Here is a 10,580-nt window from a genome sequence, read left to right as displayed (position 1 = left end):
TAATTTATTCTGAAGATTTTGTTGTTTGAGTTACTTTCAGATTTTACACCAAAAAGATCTGGAGAAATGAATAACTAAGTAATCTATTTTGGCTTTGAGCTGTGGAAATACTAGATTCCCAGACCTTTCATTGCTGTGAAATAGATGGGTGAAAGTTTTCTTTTTCCTTAGAGGAAACACTCTTTTATCACAGATTAGTTTGGAGAATCTGTTCACCGTTAAGGAACCGTAAATGCACCTCGCTCATTTTCATGGCATGATGCGGTAATACCACTTGACAACTCCAGAAGACTGGAAAGGGGCTTCTTTTGAGTCGGTTTATGTCAGAAAAGTTTTTACACACAGGTGCATTCCCAAGGCGTTTACCTCCACCGTACCTGCGTGTAGCAGGCTCCTGCCTCCAGTGCTGCGGAGACGTGCTCCTCGGGGGGGGGGGGGGAAGGCAGAAAGGGAGGAGAGAGCACCCTGCGACAAAGAAACAACACACGTGTTAATTTCCAAACATCGTGGCTTTTTTCTCCCACGATTTCCCCTCCTGATGGCTGGTGCGCGGGTGGGCAGCTGAGGCAGCCCCGGGACCGTGTGCGTAGCCCCGGCCGGGGCCGCTGAGCTCCCATACGGCTTTTTTTTTTTTTAATTTTATTTTTATTTTGGCTTTATTTTTAGGCACCGGGAGCGGCTGAGGCCACACAGCCGCCGAAATGAGCGAGCCTCGTTGTGCTCAGCAGCTGAGCTCTGCTGCCTGCTCTGCGGCTGCGGTTCCCTCAGCGAAGGCTTTGAGGTTCTCCGACTCGTGTTAGGCGATGCATTCCTGCACCATTCGCATCGAATGGGGAGGCTTGACGCGGAAAAAAAAGCAAAAAAAACCACCAAACAATAGGCTTAAAACCTTTGCAGCCCTTCCTCCCCTCAGCGCTCCCCTTCCTTCCCCTCGCCGTTCCCTCACGGACCGCGCTCTCCGCGCCCACCCCGCCGCTTTCTCCACAGCGTAAACTGAAACAAAACGCAAAGCCCTCGAAGCCGGGACCAGCAAGGAGGGCTCAGCACCCGTCCCTGCGGGGCTCGGAGCCCGATGGTGCCCGGCAGGACGGCGAGGGGCCGAGCCGCCGCCTCATGGCGGTTGGCGAAGCCGCCCTCAGGGCGCAGGCGCCGGGAGGGGGGCGGTTGAGGGGCGGTTGGCGGCGGGTCCTCGGGCGGCCGGGCAGGGTTGGAGCTGCCCGGGGGGAGCCTTCGGTCCCCTCAGCGCTAGGGTGGGCTGAAGGGGCGGCGGGGACCCTCCTGGACCGAGCCCGGGGGTTCCTCGACCCGTCTCCGTCCCTCCACCTTGGGGCTCTCCCCGGCTCTCCTCAGCCGGAGCCCGTCTCTCGGCATCCCCCGGGGGTCCCGGAGCGGGGGCTGCTGTGAGGGGGCTGCGGGCGAGCAGGCAGCCCGGAGCCCCCCCGGGTGCTGGCAGGTGAAATCCCTCCCGTAAGCAGCGGTGTCTGGAGCTGGGGGTGCTCGGAGCTGGAGCCTTGAGTCTTCGTGGTACTGGAGTTACAGAATCTGTATTACGTTTATGTATTGCTATTATTGCTTTTTTTTTTATGGCTGTAATTGATAATTTTTACGGGTTTTACGGTTTAGCGTTTGAAAAATGTGTTGGTAACTGGTTAGGCGCGCTGTAGGCATGTCAGGATCAGGATTGGCCCCAGAGGAGCCTCGGACCTCCAGTCCTCCCAGCACAGCCAGCGCTCCGCAGCCCGCTCCGGCTGCTGGCGGACCTGGAGGCCCAAGCGACGTTGCCTTCAGTGAGCAAAACCTTAGCTTCACCACCACAGAACTCAGCCTGGTGGAGATGACGGAAATAGAGTACACCCAGCTCCAGCACATACTTTACTCACACGCGGAGGAGGGACAAGCTGCTGAAGGTGAAGTAGAAGCCAGGGTCAGTTCTGCTTTCTTAGCTGGCAGCTCCGCAGAGCCCCCTCTGCCCCAGGCCTCGGCGAACCCCAGTCAGGATGGGTGTTCCTCAAACAGCTCTGGGAGCCAGGCGGTTTTCCCGGTTATCTGCCAGTCAGCATTACCTCCCGACGGCAATTTGCTAAGTTCAAGCCCATGTGTGGGCCACGTTGACTTCCAGGAGCTCAGAATGATGTTACTCAGTGAGTCCAACCCCCCTGCGAACCAAGCAGATAAAACGCCCAAGGGTAGTAGCTCTGTAGAAGTCGCAGGACACAGTTTAGTAAAGGTTAAACATGGTGACAGTTCTGTTGGGACGAATAAAGAAAACATTCCTGTCGAAAATTCGGCTCTGCCATCAGAGTCTAGATCTAAATCTGCAGTCAGAGTTCGATTGGAAGACAGATTCAACAGCATCCAGACAGAAAACCCCAGATGCCAAGAACCCCAAGAATCTGGAGTAACTCTTAACAAGTGTGTTGTAATTAATTTTAGCTTATGTTGTTAAGATACGTATTTTCATAGAGTTCAAAATTGTTTTTCTAACTAAAAGTACTTCAGTACTTCTTTAATACATGAGCTGATGAGTTGGGCTTTTGTAAACTGTGCCAGTCGCACGTGGCTGCAACTCCACTGACCTCTGGCTACTTCCTTCCCTATATTGCATAAATGGCACAGAATGTGGTTACAAAATTAGTTAATTTACAACTTTATTCTTGATAGCAACACGTAACATAAATAGAGGCGAGAGAAGAACATTACCTACTTTAACTTGCACCTTGTTGAAAGCAAGGTAGCTTTTGATCCTAATAAAACATGAGGAGAAGTTGGTTGTTATAATTAATGATATAACTTGGAGGCCTGACTGTGAGGAAAAATTTCCAGCAATAATACTGCCCTGTAACTGTATTAGTGTGCTGATAAAGTGTTTTATTGAGCCATAAAGCAGAATAAGATACCTTGCACAGAATAAAATGCCTTGTCAGCCAATTTTATTTTTTTTGTCGGTGAGGTAGGAGATACAACAGCAGTAATGATTTCTTTTTACAGTAAATGGAAGTGGTTTCTTGGTGATAGTTACTAGACTGTGTGTAGCTATAAATTTTTCTATGCACCTTGTTTTTTCAAGTAATCAGTCTTGCATGTTTTTTTTTTTTGTTTGTTTGTTTGTTTTTTTTTAAGTTTAGTAACATTGATTCAACAGTCAACAGAACTGATAGGTGTTCCTCTTCATCAGCATCAAAACAAGTGTGCTACATTGGTGAACAATAAGACCGTACCTACCACACCTTCTTTACAGTTCACATATCCATTGCTTACGATGAACACGTGTTCTGCTTCTGGGAGTGCTAATCCTTCACAAGTACAGGTAGGTAGATAATATATTCTGCACTGGTTGTACTCTCCTGATTTCCAATGCTAATAGTGTTAATCTTTTGAATGTCATAGACTTCTAAAGTCTTGTGTTAAAGTGTGCCTTGGTTTCAATAGGCACAAGTAGTATGATCTATAATTTAATTCATTTATTAATGTGTTAATCTGTAATGCTATCTAAAGTAATTCAAGCCATTGTGTGGTAGTGTCATTTGTAAGTGTGCATCAGATATTAATCAGTAGGCCATTAGATTTCTTAAGAGAAAGATTTTATTTTAGTATATTGGCTTCACTTATTCAAGAGGAGAAGATGTTTAAAAAGTACATTTTTTTCTAATAAAAAAATAGAAAAATACTTTTTTTTTTTTTTTTTTCCCCAAACACACAGTAAGCTCTGAAGCAAGAATGACAGTATGGCACTCAGGAAATCTCAGAGTTGTATTAAAAAAAAAAAAATCATTCTGTTAAAATCCCATGCAGAAGTAATTGAGATTTCTCATACACCATTGAATCAGGAAGCTAAAACTTAAGAAATTCACATGAATATATCAAAATTGTCTCCTTTTTATGTAATCCTCTAAGTATTTCATTTTTGGTTTTCACAGACCTCTGGAACATCTTGCACTATCTTGGAAGCTGCCAAACATCAGGACCTTGGGATACCCAGAACGTTTTCTTTCTGTTACCATCAGGAAATTGAATCCGCAAAGCAGACAGTAGGTGCTATGAATAACGCTTTGCCTGAGGAAGTTTGGATTAAAGTTGAAGGTAAAACATTTGTCTTCTTTATACTTAGGTCTCTCTGTCCTCCAAATCTGTATTTTTTTTTCCCCGAATTTGTGTATTTTCCACATTTAGTATGATTGTAGTTATTCACATGTGGTGTGGTCTTTGTCTGAGATGTACTATAGGCAATATGGAACTAGATTTCTCCCCACCCAGAAAAGTTCAATACCTGTAATTTTAGCTATACTTCCAAAATTGTTTAGCACTCCTAGCTTGAAATGAGAAAACTTGAGGCTCTAAAGTATCTCTGAAAGGCTTGGCCTAGAGTAAGTAAGATTCTTTCTACATTTTTGGCCCCAAAGTTGATATAGCAGATCCAGTTACCCAACTGAAGAACAGTTAAATGACTTCCTCAGGTGCTAATCCAAAGGCAGGCATGATCTCAGGGGTTGTCTGAGAAAACAGAAGCAAGGTGGATTTTGGAACAGCAGGCAGTGCCTTGGGGCGTAGGACACGTGTTACTATAAGAGGCAGTGTAGGTTAGCCATAAAGCTTCAGAGATTATTCAACATAAAACAAAAAAATAAATCTTCAATGATCAATATTTTCCATGATCAATAGGAGGGTTTTCAATGGGGTCTTTTCCTCTTTGTTTTGCAAAGAAGACACATTATGCAAGCAAGCAATAAGCAAAAGAAGTTGCAGCCGAGTAAGCCCGTTGGAAGCAAACGTAGATCGCAAACCTCTTAGTGACATTCAAAATATGTGTGATAGCCAGAGCACTGTGCCTGCACAGGGCTCCTGGCAGTCAGCACAGTCCAATCCAAGCGTGCAGGTGCAGAGTGGTACACAGGAAGGAGTTGCTCAGCGAAGAGAAAGACATAACCGCATGGAGAGAGACAGAAGGTAATTTCTATGAGGAGCTGCAATACAAAGTTTTTGAAGCCTAAAATACTGATACTGTAACACTCCCATCTTTATCCAGAGGTAGAGGTAAATCTGACACATTTGTTTTACTCAAAATGCAAGTGGTGAGGGTTTGGTGTCAGAGGAAAAAAAATTATGTTTAATTGTGGGCTGCTTTGTTGTTTTTTTTTGCTCTATAAACAAAAAGGGTATTTTAAAACATTTAACCAGCTCTAGAAAGATAAGGAAACTAACATGCACATAACGTGACTAATTTACAAATGTAAAGTTTGTAGTGAACAAAAGATAGCTAGATTAAAATAGAACGAAATGCAGTCCCCAAAGTTCGTGGCTTGAGCAGATGCGAGTAGTCTTCCTTCTTTATTTTTAATTTTTTTTCCTTCCTTCTCTCCCATCTGGATGATAACCTTTTGTATTCATCTTTAGGCGCAGAATCCGGATTTGCTGTGATGAACTGAATCTGCTGGTTCCATTCTGTACTGCTGATACTGATAAAGCAACAACATTACAATGGACAACGGCATTTCTCAAGTACATTCAGGAAAAGCACGGCGATTCGCTGAAACAGGTTCGAATCTAATTTCAGTTTTGTTATTGATAGAACTGTGAAGCATTTTAAAGTTATTGCAATATAGCTCATAGTATATGGGATGCTTCTGCTGGATGCTATTTGTGAAGGATCATTGAGCACTCCTTTTTGGTTTGTTTTTGACCAGCTGCCCTCAGAACAGTTTCAGTTCAGTAGTGTGGTGTCTAGACTGTCCTCAGGGTTTTCAAATTTGATTATTTTTTAGCTAGGAATTGTGCTGTCTGGACGTTGTAGAATTAGGGTCTTGAGTCCTTTCTTTTTTTCGCCCCTCCCTTTTTCTCTATTCCCCTTTTGTTCACAGAGGTATCATCTAGCTAGCTTGCATGACCAGGTAGCTACGTGGTAGGGTTCGGGAGCTGAATACCCATGGTATCTCAGAATGGATGAGAGTAGGAAAGGGTTATATGCACTGTTAGATTTCATGTTCCTACTGCAGTACTTGCAGCCCATGAGTAATTCTGCCTCTGCCAAGTATCTTAAGAGAGTAGCTGGAGTGTGTATAGGAAAACCTTGTCAAGATACTGGCATAGGTGCTCAGCAAAGAAGGTGTATCTGGGTCTTTTCAAGACACTAGTGAAACAAAAGCATACGTCTCAAGTAAATACTTTATGTTAAGCATAATTATTTTTTATTATTTTGATTTTTAGGAATTTGAGACTGTGTTCTGTGGTAAAACAGGCAGGAGACTAAAAATAGCAAGTTCAGACTCGTTTGTAACGTGTCCACTGCAGGAAAACATGCATGGCTATGAAGACCAAGTAGCTTGAACTGACTGCCTTGAACTGTATGGAAAGCGTGGATAAATAAGTGACCCCCCCCTTTTTTTTTTTCCTGTTTACATGCTGGGATTCATCTGATTGTGATGAATTTGATATGCTCCAGGAGTGACTTTCAAAATATAACTTGTAAAAATGCATAAATAGAGCTTAACAGAAAACAGTCTTCATTCAAAATGGAAATGAAAATTGACTGCCAGCAATATAAATCAGTGTTCTGTTAAAGGGGCTTTGGGACTAGAGGCAATAAGAAATTGTCATGATGCCTTATTTTTCTCTTTTTGCTCTTTTTCTGTTTGTGGTTGTGCTCTTCTTCCTTTATTTTTTTTAAGGTGATACAGTACAGTTAGGACTTGTAGAACATCAGCCTATTCTGTTATTTTAATGACTAGAGGCAAATGTATTCTTTAAATGTAAAAAGGAATTAAAGGTACCATATTAAATGCTCTTTTTTTTTTGATTAAAAGTTTAAAGGTTATGTTGGTTAATCGAGTAAGTGCATAGTTACAACTGTGCTGCTATTATGGGGTTTATGTTTGCCATGCATAATTTAACATTCATCACTCCAAAGAGTAATGTAAAGCTATTACTATTGTTTTTATAGTGGTGCATTACTTTAATGCCTCTCACAAAACTGCCCAGCAGTTTCTTGTACTGGTAAGTCCAAAAATGGCACATTGTAACCAACAGATTATTAAATGCACAAACTATTTTAGTATTTAAAGATTAATATGTCTCTATTGTTCATAAGCTTCAGCATTTAGGGCAGAGATAGACTATTGTGTGAGCTGAAAGTGGCTTTATTAATTTTGGTGATAATAGATGATGCCAGCAGGTTTTAAAGTACAAAAAGATCTCAAAATAAATACTATTTTAAATCACGGATATTGACAATTTTGCAGCAATTTATTTCCAAACAGTCCTAGTAAAACCAGTTTTGGAATGTAGAGTTCATCTGAGCATTTGATGTGTATAACAACACTTATAACAGCACAAAGAAAAGGTTAAAAAAAAATCTCCTTTTATTTTTACAACAGTTCATACAGTTGTTTTTTTTTTTTGGCTGAACTTTAGAAGAGCATCCTTTCTTATTTGGGGTTTTATTCACAATTACTGTGCAAATAGCTTACGTAGAGGTCGTGAAAATGCTGTTACTTAACTTCCTTTATTATCATATGGAAACGTACAAAAGCTCTCCCCTGTAAGTTAAAATATATACATTGCACCTTTTGCAGAATTTGACTGCAAGGGCTTAGTATTTACTAGTATTTGCTACGTGAGATGCAGTCTGAAAACAGACAGCATATCCATAAGCTATGTTCTTTGCCCAGAATATTAAGATATTCAAATACTGGCTATTTAAATGCCTAACTGCCACTGAGGTAAGTAGCAGTCAGGTGCCTGAATACCTTAATGGTGCAGACATAGTGCACAAACCTGCGTAACTGAAGTCAGTAGGAGCAGCACCAAGAATTCAATTGCCAAGGCTCAAACTTTTATACAGAAAAGCCGTGATCTTTAGGACAGCTAGGGAGATGATGGTGGAAAGGAATGCTTCCTCTCGCAGGTCTCTTCAGCAAAGGGAGAAAGGGAAGGTGAAGTTGTTTAGCAATAAAAAATCTGGAAAATAATCGGGGGAGGAAAAAATACTCATAAAGCATCTTTAATTACAGTTGTCATCTGATGCTTTCTTTTTCATAGAACTGAATGACTGTGTCAAAGTCTCCACTTAATATAATAGAAGGAACGTCTGTCCATTTATCACTAGGAAGATTCTGTTTTCTTACAATGCACTCTTTATTTAAATATTCAGTCACTTCTCCACTTCTTGTACCGTTTTATGATTTTTTGGAAGTTGATGCTCCAACAGCTCCCATGCAAGCCGATGTGTCACATATTCCTGGAGTTCCCTGAGCCCCAATAGCACCAGGAATACCAGGATCCCCTGGAAGACCGGGTTCACCCTGAGCACCGTCACGACCATTTTTACTAATTCCAGGTACACCAGGAAGTCCTAAACAAGAAGGGGAAAAACATTAAATGAAATATTTCCTGTCTTTCATCTTAAAAATATATATATACATATATAACTATATAAACTTATATATACATATGTAAAAGTAGTATAAATATATATTACTTTTAGAGTTCTTAATATACTTTGAGTGTCTGTTTATCAGACTTGTTACAGCCTGTTGAGTGCAAGGTGTTGAATAAATTTGGCCTGAATCCGGAGTACACGTGTTGGATTTTTTCAGGGTATCTTTTGGTTTACTGGAATTACCTGAGTACAGCTGAAGGCAGATGTTTAGCATTGCACTTTTGTCACTGCATGTGTCCATTTTGAATTTTGCTGACCAGTGTGTTTACCTTAGTGTGTGACTTCATGAATGACAATGGTTAATTTGTAATCAGAATTATTTTGCAGGGTCTCTGAAAAGTTAGCTCAAGGGATGCTCCCTCTGTGTGAGCTCACAGCTTGCTGACTGTGCCAATAGGAGCACTCGTGTCTACCCCTACTTCCCAGTCCCTAGCAGGAGGCAGTGGTATTTTGCTGCTTCAGTTCATTACACTTCTCTAAGTCTAATCATAATTAAGACTCTGAATAAGGGAAGGAGAGTAGTGAGTGATGATACAGAACCTCCTTGGTACTACAGATAAGTAACTTCCTGTATACCTGTGTCTAATTTCAAGAATTGTCTTAGGGTGAAATACATTTTATTTATTGGCAAAAACAATTTTTGCTTTGGGCAAACTTGAGCTATTCTTTTTTTTTGACAAGTTATTTCTATAACAAGAAGCTACTGAAACTTTTGTCAATACTGTAAAATAAGATTCTGTTTCCTCGAAGGACAGCTATATGAACAGATGATCTATAAACCTGCATTCTCATCTTAATTGCGATAAAGAAATGGTGCCTGACTGTTTTCCTTAATTGCATCTATTATTCTTATACTACATCTTACATTTCATGAATAGGACAAATGCTCTCAATATCTGATATATAAAAAATAGCATCTTTTTACTCGCTTTGGAAAAGATGATATTTATGTATTAATGCAATTATTCTATGGAAAAATCCGAGAGAAATGAATATATATATTCTGTTTTTATGAAAGTATATGGATGCAGAGCCTGGTTTTGGTGCTTGTAACTTATTCATTGCGAAGATGTAATCACAATTAGAAAACCTGCTTTAATAGGCAAGCAAAATAAAAAATATACTTTCAAACTTTCTAACAGGTATTCATTAATTTGCAGAAATGAATCTTTGAGTCCTCTGGTAAAGGATTTATGGGACTATAGCCAAATACAGAGCAGTAACACCACTGTACAATACAGCTGTAGACTAAGAAGTTATTTTTATTTCTGGCAAAATGAAGTAACGTCCCTGATTTCTCTGCAGAACTCGTTTAAGCCAGAGACATGAATTCAGTTTTGCAGGACTATAGCTGCTAGTCCTGCATGCAGTTTTCACTGCAGGAAGTCTGTATCAGAGCATTGCAAACACAAATGTCCCTCTAGACCCAGCATGCAGGAAACAGGCAGCAGGAATGGTTCTAATCTGAAGCCAGAACCTCCCTGGTGTTACACACCTTTAAACCAGATGATAAGTAGTATATCAGCTAAGTGATTATTATGTGTGAAGTACCACTGACAATAATAACCTGCTGACACTGGCAACCACTTGAGAGTAGTTCTGAAAGGTCCTGACCTTCAAATCTATAAAAGCTCCTGACCTTTCACAGCCATTAGTGGAAGGACCCAAGAACAAATGAGGAGTCTGGTTGTCCCAGCTGCCTTTTTTCTAAAACATTCTCCAAAACATTTAGGACTAGATGGGAATGGTGCAGAGAGGGGATGTACTAGTTAAATTCCACTGTTCAAATTGTGTGCACCTGCTGTACCCAGAGGAAAACAACCCTACTGTAACCATTACATGGACAAAGGGACTACAACATAGTGCCAAAAACATGCAGACCTGTTCTTTTGCCTTTACTTTAGTTACGGTTCATTAAATTATTTGCACAGCCTTACCTTGAAGACCTTGATCGCCGTCGGGTCCATCGATACCTTGTCCAACAGGTCCTTTATCTCCCTTTTCACCAGTGTCACCTTTAATCACAAACAGACAATTTCAGCAAAGAGTTGTATACAGCAGCCAGATCTGAGGACAGGGAGGGAAAAGATTAAGAGGAACTCAAAATCCTCATGATATTGCTAAGATCTCTGCTTGCATTGCATTCTAA

At 41.1% G+C, this 10,580-nt stretch overlaps 2 protein-coding genes across 3 annotated transcripts in view; one reads left to right on the top strand and one right to left on the bottom strand.

Annotated features, from left to right (window-relative positions):
• The first annotated feature begins 939 nt into the window (after positions 1–939).
• TCFL5 (transcription factor like 5) lies at positions 940–8,565 on the top strand. 2 transcript variants are annotated; one of them, XM_013108126.5, is made up of 6 exons: positions 940–2,412; positions 3,121–3,307; positions 3,918–4,080; positions 4,704–4,944; positions 5,392–5,533; positions 6,202–8,565. In XM_013108126.5, the coding sequence occupies exons 1-6, from the start codon at positions 1,667–1,669 to the stop codon at positions 6,319–6,321; spliced, it is 1,599 nt and encodes a 532-aa protein (XP_012963580.1). In that variant the 5' UTR covers positions 940–1,666; the 3' UTR covers positions 6,322–8,565. The 2 variants fall into 2 exon arrangements, with proteins under 2 accessions (XP_012963580.1, XP_005029072.1); XM_005029015.6 differs by having other exon boundaries at positions 4,701–4,944.
• Positions 7,216–10,580, bottom strand: part of COL9A3 (collagen type IX alpha 3 chain) — a 35,941-nt gene continuing 32,576 nt past the window's right edge. Inside the window, exons 31-32 of the mRNA XM_005029010.6 lie at positions 10,369–10,446; positions 7,216–8,344 (exon numbers count right to left, since the gene is read on the bottom strand). Coding sequence (XP_005029067.3) covers positions 8,169–8,344; positions 10,369–10,446 — 254 coding nt within the window. The 3' untranslated portion in view covers positions 7,216–8,168. The remainder of the gene's footprint in view (positions 8,345–10,368; positions 10,447–10,580) is intronic.

This window comes from Anas platyrhynchos, chromosome 21 (assembly GCF_047663525.1).
Source record: "Anas platyrhynchos isolate ZD024472 breed Pekin duck chromosome 21, IASCAAS_PekinDuck_T2T, whole genome shotgun sequence".
In the NCBI taxonomy this organism is placed as follows: domain Eukaryota; kingdom Metazoa; phylum Chordata; class Aves; order Anseriformes; family Anatidae; genus Anas; species Anas platyrhynchos.
The sequence above is the reverse complement of the archived record's forward strand: the minus strand, read 5'-3'. Positions and strand labels throughout refer to the sequence as shown.

Bases quoted from the DNA above. Each gene is read 5' to 3' on its own strand.
- TCFL5 (XM_005029015.6), top strand. From the start codon at position 1,667: ATGTCAGGATCAGGATTGGCCCCAGAGGAGCCTCGGACCTCCAGTCCT. The intron at 3,308-3,917 runs GTAGGTAGATAA...TGGTTTTCACAG, and splicing joins CTAATCCTTCACAAGTACAG to ACCTCTGGAACATCTTGCAC. The intron at 4,081-4,700 runs GTAAAACATTTG...TGTTTTGCAAAG, and splicing joins AGTTTGGATTAAAGTTGAAG to AAGACACATTATGCAAGCAA.